At 40.8% G+C, this 26,053-nt stretch overlaps 1 protein-coding gene and 1 long non-coding RNA gene across 2 annotated transcripts in view; one reads left to right on the forward strand and one right to left on the reverse strand.

The window, feature by feature from the left end:
• Positions 1-3,388: 3,388 nt before the first annotated feature.
• Positions 3,389-26,053, forward strand: part of LOC127915044 (uncharacterized) — a 110,168-nt gene continuing 87,503 nt past the window's right edge. Inside the window, exon 1 of the long non-coding RNA XR_008090015.1 lies at positions 3,389-3,467. This is a non-coding gene — a long non-coding RNA (uncharacterized LOC127915044). The remainder of the gene's footprint in view (positions 3,468-26,053) is intronic.
• LOC118376217 (nectin-1-like) overlaps positions 14,960-26,053 on the reverse strand; it is a 32,625-nt gene continuing 21,531 nt past the window's right edge. Inside the window, exon 7 of the mRNA XM_052493352.1 lies at positions 14,960-20,759. Coding sequence (XP_052349312.1) covers positions 20,353-20,759 — 407 coding nt within the window. The 3' untranslated portion in view covers positions 14,960-20,352. The remainder of the gene's footprint in view (positions 20,760-26,053) is intronic.

Consider the following 26,053-nt stretch of genomic DNA (forward strand, 5'->3'; position numbering starts at 1 on the left):
AGCTCAGGCTGCGCTGAACAGGCAGGAGGCTCCGGCAGCGCTGTAGAGGAGGAAGGCTCTGGAAGCGCTGAACAGGTGGGAGTCTCCGGCAGCGCAGGAGAGGAGGAAAACGCTGGCTGCACTGAACAGGCGGGAGGCTCCGACATCGCTAGAGTGAAGGAAGGCTCTGGCTGCGCTGAACAGGCGGGAGGCTCCGACAGCACTGGAGAGGAGAAAGGCTCTGGCTGCGCTGAACAGGCGAGGCGCACTGAAGGCCTGGTGCTTGGTGCTGGAACTGGTGGTACTGGACCGAGGACACGCACAGGAAGCCTGGTGCGGGGAGCTGCCACCGGAGGACTGGTGTGTGAAGGTGGCACAGGATGGACCGGACCGTGCAGGCGCACTGGAGCTCTTAAGCACCGAGCCTGCCCAACCTTACCTGGCTCAATGCCCACTCTAGCCCGGCCAATACGAAGAGCTGGTATGTACCGCACCGGGCTATGCACCCGCACTGGAGACACCGTGCGCTCCATAGCATAACACGGTGCCTGCCCGGTCTCTCTAGCCCCCCGGTAAGCACAGGGAGTTTGCGCAGGTCTCCTACCTGGCATAGCCATACTCCCTGTAAGGCCCCCCCCCCAATACATGTTTGGGGCTGACTCTCAGGCTTCCATCCGCTTCGTCGTGCTGCCTCTTCATACCAGCGCCTCTCCGCTTTCCCCCCCCAGTTCTTCTTTGGGGCGTCGATATTCACCAGGCTGTGCCCAGGGTCCTTTTCCGTCCAATATCTCCTCCCATGTCCAGAAGTCCTTTGATCCCTGCTCCTCACGATTAACAGGGGGAGTTGGCTCAGGTCTGAACCCTAACTCTGCCACACTCTCCCTGAGCCCCCCCCAATAAATATTTGGGGCTGACTTTCGGGTTTCTTTCTGTGCCGCCGTGTTTTTCTCTTCGACTCCATTCTCCTATAGCCCTCTTCGCACTGCTCCAGCGAATCCCAGGCGGGCTCCGGCACTCTCTCTGGGTCGACCTCCCACCTGTCTATTTCCTCCCAAGTCGTATCCTCTATACTCCTGCTGTCCATAACGTCCTCCCATGTCCATTCCTCCTTTCGCTGCTCCTGCTGTCGCTGCCTGTTACCACTCTGCTTGGTCCGGGTGTGGTGGGTGATTCTGTAACGGCGTTCGTCTGTCGAAAGAGAGTCGGACCAAAATGCAGCGTGGTGGTTACTCATGTTCTTTAATGAAAGTGAACGATACATGAAATAACTATAAATATTACAAAACAACAAACGGAATGAGAAAACCTATACAGCCTGTCTGGTGAACAACTACACAGAGACAGGAACAATCACCCACGAAAACACTCACAGAATATGGCTGCCTAAATATGGTTCCCAATCAGAGACAACGATAAATCACCTGACTCTGATTGAGAACCGCCTCAGGCAGCCATAGACTAATTAGTCACCCCACAAAACCCCAAGACAAAAAACACACCACAATAACCCATGTCACTGACCAAATAAAGAAAGAAAACACAAAATACTAAGACCAAGGCGTGACACTCTGATAGAGTTCAGTGTGTCAAATCGGAGGGCCTGTTGTTCGGACCCCTTGCACTCTCTATGGGGGTGCCACAGGGTTCAATTCTCGGGCCGACTCTCTTCTCTATATACATCAATGATGCCGCTCTCGCTGCTGGTGAGTCTCTGATCCATCTATACGCAGACCACACCATTATGTATAGTTCTGTCTTTTCTTTGGACACTGTGTTAACAAACCTCCAGACGAGCTTCAATGCCATATAACTCTTCTTCCGTGGCCTTCAACTGCTCTTAAATGCAAGTAAAACTAAATGCATGCTCTTCAACCGATCGCTACCCACATCTGCCCGCCCGTCCAGCATCACTACTCTGGACGGTTCTCACATTAAGCATCTCCAATCCAAAATCAAATATAGAATTGGCTTCCTATTTTGCAACAAAGCCTCCTTCACTCATGCTGCCAACATACCCTCGTAAAACTGACTATTCTACCGATCCTTGACTTCGACAATGTAATTTACAAATAGCCTCCAACACTCTACTCAGCAAATTGGATCCAGTCTATCACAGTGCCATCCGTTTTGTCACCAAAGTACCATATACTACCCACCACTGCGACCTGTATGCTCTCGTTGGCTGGCGCTCGCTTCATATTTGTCGCCCAACCCACTGGCTCCAGGTCATCTATAAGTATTTTCTAGGTAAAGCCCCGCCTTATCTCAGCTCACCGGTCACCATAGCACGCGCTCCAGCAGGTATATTTCACTGGTCACCCCCAAAGCAAATTCTTCCCTCGGCTGCCTTTCCTTCCAGTTCTCTGCTGCCAACGACTGGAACGAACTGCAAATATCACTGAAGCTGGAGACTCATATCTGGTTTTAAGCACCTGCTGTAATAGCAGCTCATAGACTATTGCACCTGTACATAGCCCATCTGTAAATAGTCCACCAAGTACCTCATCCCCATACTGTTATTTATTTTTGTATTTATTTTGCTCCTTTGCACCCCAGTATCTCTACTTGCACACTCATCTTCTGCACATCTATCACTCTAGTGTTTTATTGCTATATTGTAATTTTTCGCACTACACACTGTATATAGACTTTTTCTATTGTATTATTGACTGCATGTTTGTTTATTCCATGTGTAACTCTGTGTTGTTGTTTGCATCGCACTGCTTTGCTTTAACTCGACCAGGTCGCAGTTGTAAATGAGAACTTGTTCTCAGCTGGCCTACCTGGTTAAATAAAGGTTAAATAAATAAACAAATGTTTAAAAAATCAGCCTGCGGCAAACCGACACCAATGTTGACCCAAATTAATTCCCCAGTCTTCTCCCAGTCTGCACTTTGTTTTCCATCTCTCCATAATGTAATTTACTTTTGTTGGTTTCTTAGGTACAGCAGGAAAGCAATGATTTATGAAAACTGTCTAGCAACGGATGCTGCATAACACTGTTAATATGGACCCACAACACAGAGAAAAGGAGGCAGAGAAAACAGGAGGAGAACATAGAATGTAACTGAGGGGTTGAGGTTTGGACAAGAGAATGTACAGCATTTCTATTTCAGGCATTGACCACCTGATAACAACAGTGCTGTGATGGAAATATATGGGCGTAATTTGTACCAGCGCATGAGAGACAGATACACCTCTGCACTCTATAGCCAGAAGGTGGTGCTTAGTTAAGGTTAAGTGCTGGCGAGCCTGTTGTTTGCTAGGATTTGCATCGAAGATGGAAATCTAAGGCTTGTTTACAGAAAAACAACAAGCCCAAGGGATTTTATCTATGGCTCAAATGCAATGTATCTCAGAATGTCACACGTTGTTTCTAGATAGCAGTGGCCTCCTTGCTTTATTTTTCTATTCAGAACAACATTCAAATAATGTATCCACCCAGTTAATGTGTCCAGGCCCTGAAATAGACATAAAGCAACAAGAAGGTCTGGTACGAACTAGATCTATATAATAACAGGAACAATAAAATGTCCTCTTGAAAATCATGTCTATTATGAATAACAACATGAGTGAAGGACAACTATAGTAATGTGTACACATATAGAGAAACATGCACATTGCATAATGATGGGAGAAATACAAAGTGGTAGAGAGGCCTGGGAAAGAGTTGGTGCAGGTGTCAAACTGTTAAATAAACTCTGTTTTTGAATACACGTCCAAATACAAAATCGTATAATTTCCTGCACTTGATAAATAGATCACCAGTTCATAAAAACATAAATTGTTATTATTATTTACAGTGTTTACAGCAGTACAACTGCTCTTGCCTTCTCTCTCCTTTGTTTACAAAGAAAGTAGTGAGCAGAGGGACACAGCTGAATTCTTCACAGAAATAAAACCATGTGAGTGAGGTTGAGGCACTCCCATGATCTACTGATCTCTGCCTTTACCATAGTGATTACATCACGGGACTTTCCATCACAGCCACTAGTCCATATTAGATTGCATGGGTCCAGTTCTCAGAGTAACAGCATAATAATCTTCGGGGAGTCATGTGAGGATGTCATGTTTTTGCTGTGTTTGCACTAACATTGTTGAATTCTATGTGGGGTTTTTATATTTACCCCCTGACGTTCTGGCCAGGTCTCCCTTTTCTGGCCTCAATGAGACATCCTGGTTAAATAAAGGTTAAATAAAAATGTTATTACTGCACACAAAACATAAACATATAATAATAATCATAATCATAATAATCATAATAATATATAATTAAAAAAACAATAATAATGATAATAATAAATAATACTAGGTCACCATAACAGTATCAAACTTCTGCATGATTATGAATAGTGAACAAAAGCACTGAAACTAAAGTGTAGTAAAAAATATATTCTCAGGATGGAAACAACTGCTGACCATCTAACAGCCATTCTAACTGTCATTATCTGTCTCCAAACTGTGGTTTTCACTGACTTCCTTCCCCTGGAGTGGTCTAACAGCTACAGTTTGCTACAGTGCCTGGTTACTACAGATATTGAATATTTTTTTATTTCACTGAAGAACGAAATGCGCGTCCCACTCAGTATAGCGTAGGTTTAATAAGCATCCAAAAATCAATATGTTTGAATAAAACCAACACAAAGAAATGTACACTAGTAATGCACACACACACCAACCACTGCCACTACCACCCATAAACCAACAGACATGTCTCTTCTTGTTTATTAAAAGGCAGAAGTACACACTAGGTTAACCTTTAGGAATGCTTTAACTTGATAAGAATTAACGTTTTTTTGAAGATGGGGTTGGGAGGAAGTTGAGGCTAAGACAGTTGATGGTGGTCTATGTTGGGGTGGCAGGGTAGCCTAGTGGTTAGAGCGTTAGACTAGTAACCAGATGGGTGCAAGTTCAAACCCCCGACCTGACAAGGTACAAATCTGTCTCTCTGCCCCTGAACAGGCAGTTAACCCACTGTTTCTAGGACGTCGTTGAAAATTAGAATTTGTTCTTAACTGACTTGCCTAGTTAAATAAAGATAAATAAAAAAATGTTGGTCTGTAAGAGCCACTACCATATCATCAATCAAGCAGACAGAGCACAGCCACAAAGAACCCACAAGCAACAGCTTGTTCCTGTGTGTTCCTGTGTGTTCCTGTGTGTTCCTGTGTGTTCCTGTGTGTTCCTAGTTCTGAAGGCTGAAATCAAATCAAATTCTATTTGTCACATGGGCTATGTGCAATCCCTTAACCAACAATGCAGTTTAAAAAATAACTTTAAAGTAAAAAAATAGATAAGTAAAAAAATTGAATAACAAATAATTAAAGAGCAGCAGTAAAGTAACAGTAGCGAGACTATATATAGGGAGTACCGGTACAGAGTCAATGTGTGTGGGCAACAATTAGTCAATACAAGGACTTTACAGCACACTAACCAAAGCAAGGCCTTGAGTAAACATTGATCAAGGCATGACTTAACAGTCTCTTTCTAACCTGCATTCTAACTATTAAGTTAGTGAAAATATCTGCATTGTAACTAGTAATGTGGTGAAAATACCTGCATTCTAACTACCTACAGTAACTACTGGTGGACAAAATGCCATGTTACACTAATGCTAGGCTAAAACAACAAATAGCATAGGGTTTATCAGTGATAGGGTTAATGCGTTGATAGGGCTGTGGCAGTCATCAACCAGTGACTGTCAAGCAAATAACTGCTAGTCTCATGGTAATTTAACATTAATTAACATAAACACATTTAGCATCTCCTGGCTTCCACACATACAAGCCACTGAGGCAGCCCTTTGGAACATCTACATATTTAAAAATGGTATAAATCCATGTAATGCCTACACCTTCGCAATAAATCCATTATTTATTTTAGACAGTTCTAAAGAAACATGATATGAAGAAAATGTATATTACAGAAGAACAGAATAGCATTCTCTGAGATGTCCTTATGTTAGGTCCTGATCTGGCCATAAAGCTGTGGGCTAATATAGTTAATTTAGCAGACAAGATTTGCGTAGAATTTCTTGCCATTATTTTATAGTATTTTATAGTATGAAGAATTACAATCGAACAAACCTGAATCAAATGGAAACGATTTGAGAGAGTGCGCACATGCGACTATTCTATGTTGAGCGGTTCACAATGAAACAGGTACTCCTAAACGCTTAATTTAGAGTTATTTATGTCACTGTAGTTATGATTGAAGCGTTTGGATATATGTTATAATTTTAATACATTCCAAGACGGAAAGATGCGACTCCAATGATGATTTTTTTTAAAAGTCGCATGAAAGGCTCGAGCTCTGCTTTGTTTTACTGTGCAGGCTGTACACACTTCCTCAGTCTCTCATTCACAATTTGTCAAGCACTTGATAATGCCAAATATTTCCCGATCGCATCCCCTTTGTGTGGCCGTAATGACCTCGATAAAAATCTAGGCATTTTGCGGCCATTGGCCATTGTGCCCTTAGGCTGAATATAATCATTGTAATTAAATTCTCCCTGCATGCTGCATGCTCCAAAGCACCTCTCACTCAAGTAGCTCTCTCAAATAGCTCAATTCTTATTAGTCAATACCCGTCACGTGATCGGGTCTTTCTCATATGCTGTAAATGAAGACAGACATTGGGGACACAACTGCGCGAGTCCTTATCCAATTCCGAGGTGCATATTGAAGATATTGGAAGAACGGTCCAAATTTACTTTATGGCAGCCAACAAGATGAGTAGGCCAAGCGAACAGCAGAAGCACTAGCCCTTGTCAATCTACTACCCCTCATAGTACAACAGTTGACCTATTTTTTTCTGTGTGAGACATAAATATTCCAAAATTAGTCTGGGACAGTTGTGGGATGCGATAATACAACCACTAACCACACGCAAAGAGGTTGACGCAACAGGTCAGAACGTATAACTTAAAATGTTGATAAACTATTAGGCTATTTCTTTACATTATAAGCAACGCAATCTGTACACGGCATTAAGCTACAAGCGCAGATGTTCAGTTAGCGGGAAACACCATTATCAACAGCAAATGTGATTATGCATTTATTGCTTTTATTATAAAGTTGCATTTTTAGGGTGAAAATGATCTTCCCCAAACATGAAACTTGTTTTGATTTAGAATGGACCATTATCATGCACCTGTCTTGAAACAGGGACAGGGGAAAAAATAACATGTTATCTATGAGCTTGAATAGCGAATGGGGGACGCTTTTTCTGTGGTTCATTTTCATGCCAGCCAGGTAGGCTGTACTCTTGTTTTAACGAGTACCACCACCAGCCAGAGTGTTGATGGTCATTACTGACAAGATTCTCTATTTGTACATGTTATTTAGATTATACTTGACCTCCCGTAAGTTGGCTTCACCATACATACAGTGAGGCAAAAAAAGTATTTAGTCAGCCACCAATTGTGCAAGTTCTCCCACTTAAAAAGATGAGAGGCCTGTAATTTTCATAATTTTCATTCATCACTTCAACTAAGACAGACAAAATGAGAAAAAAAAACAAATCCAGAAAATCACATTGTAGGATTTTTAATGAATTTATTTGCAAATTATGGTGGAAAATAAGTATTTGGTCACCTACAAACAAGCAAGATTTCTGGCTCTCACAGACCTGTGAGATACTTTAAGAGGCTCCTCTGTCCTCCACTCGTTACCTGTATTAATGGCACCTGCTTGAACTTGTTATCAGTATAAAGACACCTGTCCACAACCTCAAACAGTCACACTCCAAACTCCACTATGGCCAAGACCAAAGAGCTGTCAAAGGACACCAGAAACAAAATTGTAGACCTGCACCAGGCTGGGAAGACTGAATCTGCAATAGGTAAGCAGCTTGGTTTGAAGAAATCAACTGGGGGAGCAATTATTAGGAAATGGAAGACATACAAGTGGTCCTTCTGTGGCTCAGTTGGTAGAGCATGGCGCTTGTAACGCCAGGGTAGTGGGTTCGATTCCCGGGACCACCCATACGTAGAATGTATGCACACATGACTGTAAGTCGCTTTGGATAAAAGCGTCAGCTAAATGGCATATATTATATTATTATATTACAAGACCACTGATAATCTACCTCGATCTGGGGATCCACGCATGATCTCACCCCGTGGGGTCAAAATGATCACAAGAACGGTGAGCAAAAATCCCAGAACCACACAGGGGGACCTAGTGAATGACCTGCAGAGAGCTGGGACCAAAGTAACAAAGCCTACCATCAGTAACACACTATGCCACCAGGGACTCAAATCCTGCAGTGCCAGACTTGTCCCCCTGCTTAAACCAGAACATGTCCAGGCCCGTCTGAAGTTTGCTAGAGAGCATTTGGATGATCCAGAAGAAGATTGGGAGAATGTCACATGGTCAGATGAAACCAAAATATAACTTTCTGGTAAAAACTCAAATTGTCGTGTTTGGAGGACAAAGAATGCTGAGTTGCATTCAAAGAACACCATACCTACTGTGAAGCATGGGGGTGGAAACATCATGCTTTGGGGCTGTTTTTCTGCAAAGGGACCAGGACGACTGATCCGTATAATGGAAAGATGAATGGGGCCATGTATCATGAGATTTTGAGTGAAAACCTCCTTCCATCAGCAAAGGCATTGAAGATGAAACGTGGCTGGGTCTTTCAGCATGACAATGATCCCAAACACACCGCCCGGGCAACGAAGGAGTGGCTTCGTAAGAAGCATTCCAAGGTCCTGGAGTGGCCTAGCCAGTCTCCAGATCTCAACCCCATAGAAAATCTTTGGAGGGAGTTGAAAGTCCGTGTTGCCCAGCAACAGCCCCAAAACATCACTGCTCTAGAGGAGATCTGTATGGAGGAATGGGCCAAAATACCAGCAACAGTGTGTGAAAACCTTGTGAAGACTTACAGAAAATGTTTGACCCTTGTCATTGCCACCAAAGGATATATAGAAAAGTATTGAGATAAACTTTTGTTATTGACCAAATACTTATTTTCCACCATCATTTGCAAATAAATTCATTAAAAATCCTACAATGTGATTTTCTGGATTTGTTTTCTCCTTTTGTCTGTCATAGTTGAAGTGTACAGGCCTCTCTCATCTTTTTAAGTGGGAGAACTTACCTCCTCCCACTAACCTTCCCTATATATGTCACTCCCTTTGGTTACTTCCCCAGGCATTATTGTTTCTGTTTCAGTGTTAAGTCTGTGCGTTGTTCGTGTTTCTTGTCTTGTTTTATGTTTATTTATTAAAAAACACTCACTCCTTGAACTTGCTTCCTGACTCTCAGCGCACATCATTACACATAGTCACAAGGTATGTGGTGGTGCCTGGAATTGGTGATTGGCCATGATTGAATTCCTGGGATATCATCCAGAAAGAAATATGATATTTATTTGAGCCAAATCAATATATGATCATCTAATGAAAAAAAATGTTTTTCAGTTCATAATATTACAGTGGTTGATATTACCAAGTAAATTGTCTGTATTTGCACCGGTACCATATTAGTGCAGCCGCAGCAACAATCAGACAGAGAATGGCTCAAAGTAGAACCCAATAGACAGCAGAGGTCTCTGTAAGGAGAGGGCATACAGTTAATAAGAAACAGTCTGTATTTACAATTACATCTCATTTTGTTGCCCAGCAACCATCATGGCTCTGATGCAAACACGTTCCTGCCGAAAACAAAGAGATAAAACCAGGCTATAAGACATGTATATATGCAGTAAGTGATAAATAAGTGTGTACCATGACCATCATGGTTATACAGTAACTGTCACGAGTTCCACTGAAGTCGGTCCCTCTCCTTGTTCGGGCGGTGTTCGGCAGTCGACGTCACCGTCCTTCTAGCCATCACTGATCCATTTTTAATTTTCCATTGCTTTTGTCTTGTCTTCCTTCACACCAGGTTCCAATCCCATCAATTACATGTTGTGTATTTAACCCTCAGTTTCCCCTCATGTCCTTGTCGGAGATTGCTTATTGTATGTTGTGTGCTAGTATGTGTCTGTGTGCGACGGGTTTTGTAGCCACTTTTATTATTTTTTGTATATTTTGGTTTTTGGAGTTTTATGAGCACTTATTAAACGACTCTGTTTATACCAATTGTTTTTTCCTGCGCCTGACTTCCCTGCCACCGACACGCACCCATTACAGAAACTTCCTGTCGAAAGGGGAATGAGGCCATAGTCTGATACTAACACATGCATTGATACTAACAATGATACTAACATATGCTATGAAATATAAGTGAACATCTGGCTCAACTTTGTTATCCATGCTACATCATATTTCTCATAACTTCATATATGTGTTTGTGTGTATACCAGGAATGACTGTATTGCTACCAGACACATTTCACTATGGGACAATACAGTTTTCAATCAATCAGGCAATCAATCAAAGAACCAATGAATCAATAAATTGCATATGTGTACGTATGCATGTGTGGATCTATGAGAGAGAGAGAGAGAGAGAGAGAGGGAGAGAGAGAGAGAGAGAGGGAGAGAGAGAGAGAGAGAGAGAGAGAGAGAGAGAGAGAGGGAGAGAGAGAGAGAGAGAGAGAGAGAGAGAGAGGGAGAGAGAGAGAGAGAGAGAGAGAGAGAGAGAGAGGGAGAGAGAGAGAGGAGAGAGAGAGAGAGAGAGAGAGAGAGAGAGAGAGAGAGGAGAGAGAGAGAGAGAGAGAGAGAGAGAGAGAGAGAGAGAGAGAGAGAGAGAGAGGGAGAGAGAGGGAGAGAGAGAGAGAGAGAGAGAGAGAGAGAGAGAGAGGGACAGAGAGAGAGAGAGAGAGAGAGAGAGAGAGAGAGAGAGGAGAGAGAGAGAGAGAGAGAGAGAGAGAGAGAGAGAGAGAGAGAGAGAGAGAGAGAGAGAGAGAGAGAGAGAGAGAGAGAGAGAGAGAGAGAGAGAGAGAGAGAGAGGGAGAGAGAGAGAGAGAGAGAGAGAGAGAGAGAGAGAGAGAGAGAGAGAGAGAGAGAGAGAGAGAGAGAGAGAGAGAGAGAGGGAGAGAGAGAGGGAGAGAGAGAGAGAGAGAGAGAGAGAGAGAGAGAGAGAGAGAGAGAGAGAGAGAGAGAGGGAGAGAGAGAGAGAGAGAGAGAGAGAGAGAGAGAGAGAGAGAGAGAGAGAGAGAGGGAGAGAGAGAGAGAGAGAGAGAGAGAGAGGGAGAGAGAGAGAGAGAGAGAGAGAGAGAGAGAGAGAGGGAGGGAGAGAGAGAGGGAGAGGAGAGAGAGAGAGAGAGAGAGAGAGAGAGAGGGAGAGAGAGGGGAGAGAGAGAGAGAGAGAGAGAGAGAGAGAGAGAGAGAGAGAGAGGGAGAGAGAGAGAGAGAGAGAGAGAGAGAGAGAGAGAGAGGAGAGAGAGAGAGAGAGAGAGAGAGAGAGAGAGAGGGAGAGAGAGAGAGAGAGGGAGAGAGAGAGAGAGAGTCAGCCTAGAAACAACTGCACTGTTGCAATATACAATTGCAATATACATCATTAGTAGCTACACATGTACTGTACTGGAGGTATGGGCAATCATGTTTTAACAGGTTTTAGCTCACCATGATGAGAGGTTCTTGCACCTGAGGTATTAAGTTTCACACATATCACAACATCTGTTTTTCAGCTTCACCAGTCCCACTGAAAAGCATTCACAGCCCAGTGATTATGCCGTCAAGAAATGCAGGATATAGTGGTGTATTCTGTATATTCCAACATCTTTTCCACCATTGTCGAAACCATTGATGCCTGTACTCTACTGGTTACAGCTTGAGTAAGAGGATACACTCTCAGAAAGGAAGTTGCTAAGTACAACCACATAGGGCTCTTTGGTTTGTCCCCATACAGGATCCCTTTTTGGTGCTGGGTCACCCTTTGCAGAGTGTTCTATCTAGAATAAGAATTAGGAATTAGAATAGGATCTCTATGGGTTCTTCATAGATCCCCCTCTAAATGGTTCTGCCTAGAACCCTCTATATATAATAACGTACAGTTTAAGATGTTTTATTGTCACATACACCAGATAATTGCAGTGAAATGTGTTGTTTTACAGCGCCAGCCAAAGTAGTACAGCATCAATGGAGCAAATGAGGGTTAATGTCACAGATACCCCGGTACTGCTGCTCATTCCGTGAACCAGCTCCGGAGGTCTACGTCACCGGCTTTCTAGCCATCATTGAATTGGATTCATTACCACCAGGACCGGACTGTCTCATTACGCACACCTGGTTTCCATTTCCCCTGATTGTTCTTATTGTTCTTATTGTTACCATGTCTGCTGGTTCTGTGAGCACCTGTGCAATGTATTGGCTTTTGTGCTATGTGCACTTGTATTACTGGTCTCATGCTGTGATTATGTTGAGATTTACACCTCACTCTTTTGTTTGGGTTTAAACCCTGTGTTAATATATATATATATATATTTATATATATACAGTACATATATTAGACTTCTCCAAGCTCTCCAAGCTCTGATGCTGCTGATGGTCATTAGCAGCCTAACAAACGTTTATACTGCTTTGTACTCTGCACACTATTGTCCCTCTCATACCTCTGACATCATTGCATAGGTAATCGAAAATCTAATCACACTTAATGAGAGCCCATGAGCTCCTATTGCACAGCATTTCTATAGGCTAAGCAATTGCATGAGATAACAGTGTTTTGATGGCCTCTATTAAAAAGAGGGAGTATTCCATCAGCTTACTATAGGCTACACCAATGGTGTAAAGTACTTAAGTAAAAACAGTGTAAGTGTAACTAAAGTCGATTTTGGGGGTATCTGTATTTTACTTTACTATTAATATTTTTGAGAAATTATGCTTGTACTCCACTACATTCCTAAAGAAAATGAAGTACATTTTCCTTCATACAGTTTCCCTGACAGCTAAAAGTACTCGTTACATTTAGAATTCTCAAGCAGGACAGAATTATGGCAGCTAACAATATAATGCTTTATCATCCCTTCTGCCTATGATCCCAAATGTGTTTTTAAAAACACATTACCATTTTTAAAATAAAAAAACAGAAAAAAACACAGAAAAATGTACACTTACTTATTTATAACCATGACTGAAAAGCCAGAGATGGTTATCAGCCAGAGATGATTGATCATCCACTTGATCATCCACTTGATGTTGTCATAATTTCTTAAAATGGTTTTATTTATCTTTATTTAACTAGGCAAGTCAGTTAAGAACAAATTCTTATTTACAATGATGGCCTACACCGGACAAACTCGGACAACACTGGGCAAATTGTGCGCCTCCCTATGGGACTCCCAATCATAGCCGGTTGTGTTAGTTTGGATTCAAACCAGGTTGCCTGTAGTGACACCAATAGCACTGAGATTTTGTGTTTTAGACCACTGTGTTTCTTGGATTGTGCCCCTGTCTCTCCCTAATAAAAAAGAATAAGAACACAGTTGAATTAATATAAGGAATTTGATGTATAACATTTACTTTGTACTTTTACTCAAGTATGACAATGTAGTACTTTTTTACCACTGTACTTTAAGTATATTTTAAACCAAGTACTTTTAGACATGTACTCAAGTGGGGTAACTTTCACTTTTACTTGATTCATTTTCTGTTAAGGTATCTTTACTTTTACTCAAGTATGACAATTTAGTACAGGAGTATAGTCTACCTGACTGGCATGAAAATTAACCACAAAATTAAGCACATACATTACATATTTTTTCCCCCCATTGCCCCTGTTCCCGAGACAGGCGCATGATAATGGTCTATTCTAAATAAAAACAAATTTCATACATATATTATTTAGTATATGTAAAGATGACACTAAATTAAGAACAGTCTGATGGGGGACACTAATAGCCTATCACTTGTGAATGACGTATTATCACTTAGGAATGAAGTCCAGGTTGTGCAGTAAGGCAAGACACAGCTTGCCTTTATTTGCAACTTTTTCAAATCATCAGTGGTGGAAAAGGTACCAAATGGTCATACTTGAGTGAAAGTATAGATAGCTTTTACCTAGTAAAAGTGAAAGTTACCAAGTAAAATACTTGAGTAAAAGTCTAAAAGTATTTGGTTTAAAATATACTTAAGAATCAAAAGTAAAAGTAAAAACGTATATTTATATTTTCACATTTCTTATATTAAGCAAAGCAGACTGCGCCATTTTCTTGTTTAAAAATGTATGGAAAAATGTACGGATAGCCAGGGGCACACTCCAACACTCAGACATTATTTACAAAAGATGCATTTGTGTTTAGTGAATCCGCCAGAACATAGGCAGTAGGGATGATCGTGTGTTCTCTTGATAAGTGTGTCAATTTCACAATTTTCCTGTTCTGCTAATCATTCAAAATGTATTGAATTGAATTGAATTTATTTTGTGTAACAGCATATAGAATTAATTAAAAAGCTTGTTTCCAAAGTGGTCCTCGATGGTAAAAACACTAACACAAATAATGATGAAATGGCAAGACAAATTACAAACAAGATTAAATAGGTTCATTTATATTGACATCCTAAAAAAGTGTCACTATTCAATAGCCTTAAAAATCAACCCCATTAATTTCACATTAAAACAATCTATATAAAGAGTACAGAAACGACAGAAAAAATAATGCAACAAATATTGTGTTTAAACTCCAACATAATAATTTAATTTAAAAAAATGATTTAAAAAAACATATGTATAATCTTTGTAAATTATATCTGTATGTATATCTGTATGACTGTAAGAAGTTATGTCGCAAATGCAGCTGACAAACCATATAGAAATGTCTGGTCTACCCAAAATTACAACTGAATAATATCAGCATTGCAGCAAAAATGGAGGAGGAAAGTGGAAGGAGGAAAAAGTAAGGAACTTGTCTGTCAGCCCTGCATTAAAGACAATTATTGTGATAAATAAAAGAGTATACCAGTTTCATTTAAAGGCCAAAGGATTGACAGCAGTCCCATATAGATTGCAAAATAGTTGGGAAGAGATGTTTAACGTACTGATTCCATGGCACATGGTGTATGAACTGATACGCAAAATGACACCGGATTCAAAACATGTAATTTTTTATTTTAAATTATTATACAAAATTCTTGCAACCAATAGAATGTTATTTATATGGGGGATACAACCTTCTCTGCTCTGCAGTTTTTATTTGTCTCATTCGCCGAATACAACAGACCTTACACTGAAACGCTTACAGACAAGCCCTAACCAACAGTGCAGTTTTTAAGTACAAAATAGGTAATAGGTAAACAATAGAAATGTAAAGAAATAAAAAACAGTAAAATGACAGTAAAAATAACAGTAGTGAGGCTACATACAGGTGGTACCGGTACAGAGTTCATGTACGGGGACACCGGTTAGTCAGGCTAATTGAGGTAATATAAACATGTAGGTATAGTTAAAGTGACTATGCATAGATGATAAACAGAGAGTAGCAGCAGCGTAAAAGAGGTGTTGGCGGGGGGCGGGGGCGGGGGCGGGGGGGGGGCGGGTGACAATGCAAATAGTCCAGGTAGCCATTTGATTACATGTTCAGGAGTTTTATGGCTTGGGGGTAAAAGCTGTTGAGAAGCCTATTGGTCCTAGACTTGGCGCTCCGGTACCGCTTGCCATGCCATGCGGTAGCAGAGAGAACAGTCTATGACTGGGGTGGCTGAGGTCTTTGACAATTTTTAGGGCCTTCTTCTGACACTGCCTGGTATAGAGGTCCTGGATGGCAGGCTATTTGCATTGCCCCCCCCTCTCCCCCTCTTTTACACCGCTGCTACTCTCTGTTGTTATCATCTATGCATAGTCATTTTAATAACTCTACCTATATGTACATATTACATCAAGTAACCGGTGCTCCCGCACACTGACTCTGTACCTGTACCCCACTGTATATAGTCTCGCTGTTGTTATTTACTTCTTACTTCTGCTTTAATTACTTGTTACATTTATTTCTTATTCTTATCTACTTTTTTTGAAACTGCAATGTTGGTAAGGGCTCATAAGTAAACATTTAACTGTAAGGTCTACCTACACCTGTTGTATTCGGCGCATGTGATGAATAAAATTTGATTTGATTTGAAAGGTCAATGTGGAGTGCAATAGAGATTGCATAATCTGTGGATCTGTTTGAGCGTTATGCAAATTGGAGTGGGTCTAGGGTTTCTGGGATAATGGTGTTAATGTGAGCCATGACCAGCCTTTCAAAGCACTTCATGGCTACCGACGTGAGTGCTACAGGTCTGTAGTCATTTAGGCAGGTTTCCTTAGTGTTCTTGGGCACAGGGACTATGGTGTTCTGCTTGAAACATGTTGGTATTACAGACTCAATCAGGGACATGTTGAAAATGTCAGTGACGACACCTGCCAGTTGGTCAGCGCATGCCTAGAGCACACGTCCTTGTAATCCGTCTGCCCCAGAGGCCTTGTGAATGTTGACCTGTTTAAAGGTCTTACTCACGTCGGCTACGGAGTGCGTGATCACACAGTCGTCCGGAACAGCTGATGTTCTCATGCATGCATCAGTGTTGCTTGCCTCGAAGCGAGCATGAAAGTGATTTAGCTCATCTGGTAGGCTTGTGTCACTGGGCAGCTCGCGGCTGTGCTTCCCTTTGTAGTCTGTAATAGTTTGCAGGCCCTGCCACATCCAACGAACGTCGAAGCCGGTGTAGTACGATTCAATCTTAGTCCTGTATTGGCGCGTTGCCTGTGATGGTTAGTCTGAGGGCATAGCGGGATATCTTATAAACGTCCGGGTTAGAGTCCCGCTCCTTGAAGGCGGCAGCTCTACTCTTTAGCTCAGTGTGGATGTTGCCTGTAATCCATGGTTTCTGGTTAGGGTATGTACATACAGTCACTGTCGGGATGATCTCATTGATGAACTTATTGATGAAGTCGGTGACTGATGTGGTGTACTCCTTAATGCCATCGGAAGAATCCCTGAACATTTTCCAGTCTGCGCTAGCAAAAGATTCCTGTAGCTTAGCATCTGCGTCATCTGACACTTCTTTATTGACCGAGTCACTGGTGCTTCCTGCTGGAATCAGGAGGATGGAATTATGTTCAGATTTGCCAAATGGAGGGCAAGAGAGAGGTTTGTATGCATCTCTGTGTGTGGTGTAAAGGTGGTCTTGGGTTTTTTTTCCTATGGTTGCACATTTAACATGCTGATAGAAATTAGGTAAGACTGATTTCAGTTTTCCTGCTTTAATGTCCCCAGCCAGTAGGAGCACTGCTTCTAGCTTGGCGTTTTCCAGTTTGCTTTTTTCATTTTTCAGCTGACTGAGTGCGGTCTAAGTTCCAGAATCCGTCTGGGGTGGTAAATACATTTCAGGCTTGTTTATTCCAAAACGAGTAAGAATAATTACTTTTAGTACTGGGACACACTATTGGAAATGTGTGTATGCGCGCGCGATGAAGATAAAACGCACCTGCTAATATCGGTTTTCCTATTGAACATACTTCTTTCCATATGAAATATGGAAATGGGATAATGTGTCCCTGAACAAAAAGGGGTCTAAATCAAAAGTAACAGTCAGTATCTGGTGTGGCCAACAGCAGTGTTCTCCTCTTCATGGACTGCACCATATTGGGTAGTATATGGGGGCTTTGGTGACAAATCGGATGGCACTGTGATAGACTGCATCCAATTTGAATCGTACTACACCGGCTTGAGTAGAGTGTTGGAGGCTATTTTATAGGTGACATCTCCGAAGTCAAGGATCAGTAGGATGGTCAGTTTTAAGAGGTTATGTTTGGCAGCATGAGTGAAAGATGCTTTGTTGCGAAATAGGAAGATGTTTCTAGATTTAATTTAGGATTGGAGATGTTTAATGTGAGTCTGGAAGGAGAGTTTACAGTCTAGCCAGACACTGAGGTATTTGTAGTTGTCACAAATTCTAAGTCAGAACCGTCCAGAGTAGTGATGCTGGATGGGGGGGCAGGTGTGGGCAGTGATCGGTTGAAGAGCATGCATTTAGTTTTACTTGCATTTCAGAGCAGTTGAAGGTCATGGAAGGAGAGTTGTATGGCATTGAAGCTCGTCTGGAGGTTAGTTAACACAGTGTCCAAAGAGGGGCCAGATGTATACATAATGGTGTCGTCGGCTTAGAGGTTTATCTGAGAATCAGCAGCAGCGAGAGCAACATCCTTGATGTATATAGAGAAGAGAGTCGGCCCAAGAATTGAACCCTGCAGCACCCCCATAGAGATTGCAAGGGGTCCGGACAACAGGCTCTCTGATTTGACACACTGAACTCTATCAGAGAAGTAGTTGGTGAACCAGGCATGGCAATCATTTGAGAAACCAAGGCTGTTGAATCTGCCAATAAGAATGTGGTGATTGATAGAGTCGAAAGCCTTGGCCAGGTTGATGAATACGGCTACACAGTAATGTCTCTTATCATTGGCGGTTATGATATCGTTTAGGACCTAGAGCATGGCTGAGGTGCACCCATGACCAGCTCTGAAACCAGATTTCATAGCGGAGAAGGTACGGTGGGATTGGAAATGGTCGGTAATCTGTTTGTTGACTTGACTTTCGAAGACCTTAGAAAGGCAGGGTAGGACAGATATAGGTCTGTAGCAATTTGGGTCTAGAGTGTCTCCCCCTTTGAAGAGGGGGATGACCGAGGCAGCATTCCAATCTTTGGGAATCTTAGATGATAAGAAAGAGAGGTTGAACAGGCTAGTAATATGGGTTGCAAAAATTTTGGCCAGATCATTTTAAAAAGAGAGTACCGATTGTCAAGCCCGGCTGATTTGTATGGGTCCAGGTTTTGCATTCCTTAAAAACATCAGCTATCTGAATTTGGGTGAAGGAGAAATGGGGAGGCTTAGGCGAGTTGCAGTGGGGAGTAGCCAGTCGTAGAAAAGCATAGCCAGCCCTAGAAAAATGCTTATTGAAATTCTCAATTATTGTGGATTTATCGGTGGTGACAGTGTTGCAAATTTCTGCTTGAAAAAGCTAACCTTGGTTTTCCTAACTGCCTGTGAATATTATTTCCTAACATCCCTGAAAAGTTGCATATCACGGGTGCTTTTCGATGGTAATGCAGAACGCCGCAGGATCTTTTTGTGCTGGTCAAGGGCAGTCAGGTCTGGAGAGAACCAAGGGCTATATCTTTTCCTGGTTCTACATTTTTTAAATGTGGTATGCTTATTTAAGATGGCAGGGAAGGCACTTTTAAATATTGACCAGGCATCCTCTACTGACGGGATGAGGTCAATGTCCTTCCAGGATTCCCGGGCCAGGTCGATTAGGAAGGCCTTCTCGCTGAAATGTTTTTTAGGGAGCGTTTGATAGTGATGAGGGGTGGTCGTTTGACCGCAGGCCCATTACGGATATAGGCAATGAGGCAATGATTGCTGAGATCTTGGTTTGAAAACAACAGAGGTATATTTGGAGAGGAAGTTGGTTAGGATGATACCTACGAGGGTGCCCGTGTTTACGGATTTGGGGTTGTACCTGGTGGGTTCATTGACGATTTTTGAGACATTGATGGCATCCAGCTTAGATTGTTGGATGGCTGGGGTGTTAAGCATGTCCCAGTTTAGGTCATCTAGCAGCATGAGCTCTGAAGCTAGATGGGGGCAATCAGTTCACATATGGTGTCCAGGGCACAGCTGGGGGCAGAGGGTGGTCTATAGCAAGCGGCAACGGTGAGAGACTTGTTTCTGGAAAGGTGGATAAAATTGAAAAAAAGGTGGATTTAAAAAAAAGTAGATGCTCAAAATTCAAAAGAAACTCGCACATCAGACCAATCTTTTTTGCCGGTGCATGGCAACAGTTGAACAAGATGAAGGAAAACGATCCCGCACAAGATGAAGGAGTAATCTTAAATAGGCACATAATTCATGTTCAAATTCACAACATAACATACATAGGCATTTCATCATAAAGTCCTTTAGGAAATAATGTCTGAAAATCCAAAAACATTCAAAAATACTAGTTTGAAACACAAAAATCATGGCAAAAACATAAACAGTCAATATTGTATTTGTTATATGATTAAGAGAATAATTTCACAAATCATATGCACAAATATTCCCTTACACTGTAGGTACAGTTTAAAACATCTTTAAACATTTATCAGATTACTGGAACTCCTGATGTTAAAGTTTAAGTAATGAGATTAACACTAACGCTCAGGCGTTATTTTATGGTAAGAATTTAAAAAAAATAAACATTCTTATTCAAATTCAGAAGAGTTTCTGTGTAGAAACATTCTTGCCTTTCAAATACTCATCAAATAACGAATTCTTCCAAAAAAGGATTTTAGGATGAAAAGGTTATAGGTCGAATCGTATCCCTCTGGAAAGAATCCATTTAGCACCCTTTTTCTAAGTGTGGAAAAAGCAAAACCTGTAGATGAGGGCTCTGCTCTTGCTTCACTTGAATATTGAAACTACCAACTGTTTGGCTTTCTAGTATTGATTATCACATACGGTCATTCTACACCGTCAAAAGTAGAAACAATGCTGCAAAGAGTGAAGGAAGAGTTCTTACCTAGCACAGTCAGAGGTATCTCTGTAGTGTATGTTCCACTGGGGAAAACACTGAAGATACATGTGAAGGTGCCTTCATCAAGCAGTCTGACAGCAGTTATTCTAATAGATCCAAGGTTTTCTGATGGGTTCCCAATAAACTGGACTCTACCACTCAATCCATTCGGTGCAATAAATTTAGTAACCCCATTGGGATTAATCAGCAAAAAATTATGGTTCTGTGTCTCTTCCAAAGTACTTTTCTGCCATGTTATCTGTTCGAGGTCCTCAGTTGTCTCTATCAGTCTGCAGTATAAGTCCACATCCTCCCCCTGTACCACAGTCCTGCATTCACCAATGACCCGTGTACCTGTAGAGAAAACACAAGCCTAAAAAACAGTCCAAAAGATACCTGTAGAATAGATGCGTATGAACTCTAATAAACAGAGATAAGACCATTATTAATATTTATGTCACGCCCTGACCATAGTTTGCTTTGTATGTTTATATGTTTTGTTTGGTCAGGGTGTGATCTGAGTGGGCATTCTATGTTGTATGTCTAGTTTGTCTGTTTCTGTGTTTGGCCTGATATGGTTCTTAATCAGAGGCAGGTGTTAGTCGTTGTCTCTGATTGGGAACCATATTTAGGTAGCCTGTTTAGTCATTTTGGGTTGTGGGTGATTGTCTATGTGTAGTGTTTGTGCCAGCACGATTATTCATTAGCGGCACATTTATTGTTTTGTTCAGTTTACTTCGTGTTTTCGTCATCCATTAAAATGATGCATTCACACCACGCTGCACTTTGGTCCGCCTCTTACGGCGATCGTGACAATTTAGCTGCGCTTATGAACTATGATATCATATTAATGGCTACAGAGGGACCTAATAACCAAGGCTGAAGGTATCTCTAGACTAACATATGTGGTCCTTCTGTAGCACAGTTGGTAGAGCATGGCGCTTGTAACGCCAGGGTAGTGGGTTCGATTCCCGGGACCACCCATACGTAGAATGTATGCACACATGACTGTAAGTCGCTTTGGATAAAAGCGTCTGCTAAATGGCATATATTATTATTATATTATATGGTGCTCTATCTTTATATATTGAAAGTAAAATAAGCAAGGAGATAGACCAGATGCTTTTCAACTTTCTTTGGAGAAACCGTACCCATTACATTAGGAAAACTGTTGTAATGAACACTTATGAGAATGGAGGACTGAATTTTCTTGACTTTACTACCTTAAATAATACTTTTAAGATCAATTGGATAAAACAATTCCTAAGAAGAACCACTTCTATCTGGAATTTTGTTCCTCATCATGTCTTCTCTACTTTTGGTGGCCTTAACTTCATGTTGTTTTGCAATTATAATATTGACAAAGTTCCAGTGAAACTTTCTGCTTTTCATCGGCAGGTTTTCTTGTCATGGTCCTTAATTTATAAACACAATTTTTCTCCACACAGATATTATATATCTGGATATAATCGGGATATATTGTATATTGTATAAAAATACCTCTCTGTTTTTAGAATATTGGTTCCGAAATAATATCCTATTGGTGAGCCAACTGGTAAATGCAGAGGTTCTTTTACTCAGTTATAAAGAATTATTATCGCTTTACAAGGTCCCTTGTAACACCTAAAGATTTTGCAATTGTTTTAGATGCCATTCCCTCAGGTGTTGCTCTGTTATTCAGGAACGTGTCAAGACCTGACCCTCAGAGCCTACCTTCTATTGACCCTGTTGACTCATCAATAGGAAAGATTTGTTTCTCTTTTGGTCCATTCAACAACAGAGCGATACAATCCTTGTTTCAGCAGGATGTTGTATCTATACCTTATGTCATGCCTTATTGGAATGGATTTATTGATAATATATGTTGGGAAAAAGTTTGGATGTTGCCACACACATACCTACTTGTTAACAAAATTAATTAAGTTTCCTTTAAAATTATTCCTAAATATTATCCTGCCAACCACTATATGAAGAAGTTTAAGGAAAACATCAACTCAAATGGCTCCTTTTGTAATGACCACCCAGAAACAGTGTTGCATCTTTTTTTGGCATTGTATGCATGTAAGAAAACTGTGGCAAGACATCAGTAGGTTTATAATTGAACACATTTATGAAGATTTTACACTATTGTGGAGAGATTCTTTACATACAATAGAAATAAGCTGAAACATTTTCATGTAATTAATTTCATTATTCTTTTGGCCAAATTTCATATACACAAATGTAAATTTACAAACAGAAAACCAAATTTTCGTATCCTACAAAAAGAAATTGAACTGTATTTTAAGACGGTTAAATGCTCTACTAACAAAAAAGCTGTTAGAATTGTAAGTATATGCATGTCCCTTAAGGTCCTTGTGTAATTGTAATATTGATAGTGATATTGTACCACCTAGCTTGATTGTCCATAGTTTGTAATCTATAGTTTGTAATGCTTGTGTTCCCTCATGTGCTTTATGTATTGATTTGTTGTTAATTAAAAAAATATAAATAATAAAAAATTAAAAATAAAATAATAATATGGATCTGGTAGCACTTCCTAAGCCTTCCACTAGATGTCCTCATTCAGTAGAACATGGAATGGAGCTTTTGGTGTGAACTTTGACCGAATGGGAGGGGAAATAGTCACGGTTTTGGCAGAATGCAATTTCCCTGTGGCGCATTTCTCTCTGGGTGCCACCGACATTCCATTTGGCTGCAGCTGAAAACTTATGATCCGGTTGGAACGTTATTGGATATATATGAAAATAACATCCTGAAGATTGATTCTCTACTTAGTTTGACCAGTTTATTCGACCTGGAATATATATTTTTGAAGTTTTCGTGCGAGTTGTCCTGGACCAGCGTCAGCTTTTGGGCATGTGAGCTGAAAGTGCTAGCAAATTGGACACTAGTATTGGACATTATGGAACAAAACAACGATTTATTGTGGAACTAGGACTCCTTGCACTGCATTCTGATGAAAGATCATCAAAGGTAAGGGAATATATATGACGTAATTTCTTATTTCTGTTGACTCCAACATGGCGGAGAAATACTTTTACATCTGAGCGTTGTCTCAGATTATTGCATGGTAGGCTTTTTTCGTAACATTTTAAAAAATCTGACACAGCGGTTGCATTAAGAACCAGTGTATCTTTAATTATATGTAGAACATGTATCTTTAGTCAAAGTTTATGATGAGTATTTCTGTTATCTGGTGTAGCTTTCTATAATTCCTCCAGATATTTTGGAGGCATTTCTGAACATGGCGTCAATGTAAACCGAGATTTGTGGATATAAATACGTATATTATCAAACAAAACATAAATGTATTGTGTAACATGTCATATGAGTGTCATCTGATGAAGATTTTCAAAAGGTTAGTGATTCATTTTATCTCTAATGCTTTTGTGACTATCTTTGGCTGGAAAAAAATTGCTGCGTTTTTCCTTTGATTTGGTGGTGGTCTAACATAAATATATGTTGTGTTTTCGCTGTAAAACATTTAAAAAATCGGACATGATGGGTAGATGAACAAGATGTTTATCTTTCATTTGATGTACTGGACTTGTTAATGTGTGAAAGTTAAATATTTCTAAAGAATATTTTTGAATTCCCTGCGCCACCTTTTCAGCTGAATGGGGGGGTGGAGTTCCCCTCGGGGATCGCCTTGCCATAACAGGATTTATTATCCTCTTGAAAATGGGGGCACTATTTTCATTTTTGGAAAAATAACGTTCCCAAAGTTAACGGGCTATTTTGTCAGGACAAGATGCTAGAATATGCATATAATGGACAGCTTAGGATAGAAAAAACTCTAAAGTTTCAAAAACTGTAAAAAATATTGTCTGTGAGTATAACAGAACTGATATTGCAGGCGAAAGCCTGAGCAAAATCCAATCAGGAAGTGACTCATGTTTTGAAAGCTCTGCGTTCCGATGCGTCACTATTGAGCAGTGAATGGGCTATCAACCAGATTCCTTTTCTACGTATTCCCCAAGGTGTCTACAGCATTTTGACGTAGTTTCACGCCTTTATGTTGAAGAATGAGTGTAAACGACTACATTACGTAAGTGGCCGGCTGAGTGCTCTCAGAGTAATTCTTGGGTAATAGACAGAGGTAGCTCTTTTTTCTCCCGGTCTTACTGAAAATACAGCTGTCCCGGTTGATATATTATCGAATAGATATTTGAAAAACACCTTGAGGATTGATTATAAACAATGTTTGCCATGTTTCTGTCGATATTATGGAGCTAATTTGGAATCTTTTTTGCCGTTGTCGTGACCGCAATTTCCCATCGAATTCTCAGCCAAACGTGAAGAACTAAGGGAGCTATTTCAGCGACAAAAACAATCTTTATGGAAAAATTGAACATTTGCTATCTAACTGGGAGTCTCGTGAGTGAAAACATCCGAAGCTCATCAAAGGTAAATGATTGAATTTGATTGCTTTTCTGATTTTCATGACCAGGTTGCCTGCTGCTCGCTAGGCATAATGCTATGGCTGAAATTATGCTTTGGCTGTAAAGCATAATTTCAAAATCTGAGATGACAGGGTGATTAAAAAAAGGATAAGCTGTTTTTCAATATATTTCACTTGTGATTTCATGAATATGAATATTTTCTCGAGGGATTTTTTGTCCGTTGCGTGATGCTAATTAGTGTCAGTTGATGACAATTCTCCTGGATCCGGGAGGAGTAGTACCAAGATTAAGACAGAGAATAGTATGTTCATTACTGGAGATAAATAACGAAGTGCGCGCCCTCACCGATGCGCGCCACAATACTATAGCCAAAATGGGAGCCACTTAGAAAAACTGCAAATTCTATCTCATCAAAACCAAGCCTGAAACTCTTTCTAAAGACTAGTGGAAGCCCTAGGAACTACAATCTGGGAGGTATTCCTTTGATATTCCCATAGACAGCCAATATAATGAGTGGTGAGCTCAAAAATAACATTTCTCGGGTGGATTCTCCTCTAGGTTTTGCCTGCTATATCCGTTTTTTTATACTCACAGACATTATTTTAACAGTTTTGGAAACTTCAGAGTGTTTTCCATCCAATACTACCAATTGTATGCATATCCTTGCTTCTGAGCCTGAGTAACAGGCAGTTTACTTTAGGCACGTCAGTCATCCGAAATACCGAATACTGCCACCGGCCCACAAGAAGTTAATAAATTCAGTAGTTGTAAACCTTCGACTGTCCCCTGCCTACTCCTCTCTACACTTTAGATAGAATGACCGACCCAATAGAATAGGAAGCAGCAGGGCATCCCGACCTCTCCACCATGCTATACCACGACTCGTGCCTGGAGCACCTCGGGACTGCCAAAGATGAGGTACTCCATACCTTAAGGGTACATTTTGACATTTGCCATATGGTTAGTGAGAAAGTCCACATTGCAAATGTACAGTCCCTTACTAGACGTCCAAAAAAGTTTCTAAAATTTGCGGACGGCGTTGGGCCGTGCGGCAGGGCCGGATCTTCCAGGAAGTCATCAAACGAATTCTCTCAGACATTTGGTTTCCGTTTTATAAAATAATCAAATTTTGGTCATTTTTCCGCTGTCCCGGTAAATCCCACAAGAGGGCGAATGGAATCATATTGCAAATGTACAAAACATCACAAATCACGACGTGGCCTTATCTCCTAAACGGAAAAT

The sequence above is a fragment of the Oncorhynchus keta genome, chromosome 34, assembly GCF_023373465.1.
Source record: "Oncorhynchus keta strain PuntledgeMale-10-30-2019 chromosome 34, Oket_V2, whole genome shotgun sequence".
Lineage (NCBI taxonomy): Eukaryota > Metazoa > Chordata > Actinopteri > Salmoniformes > Salmonidae > Oncorhynchus > Oncorhynchus keta.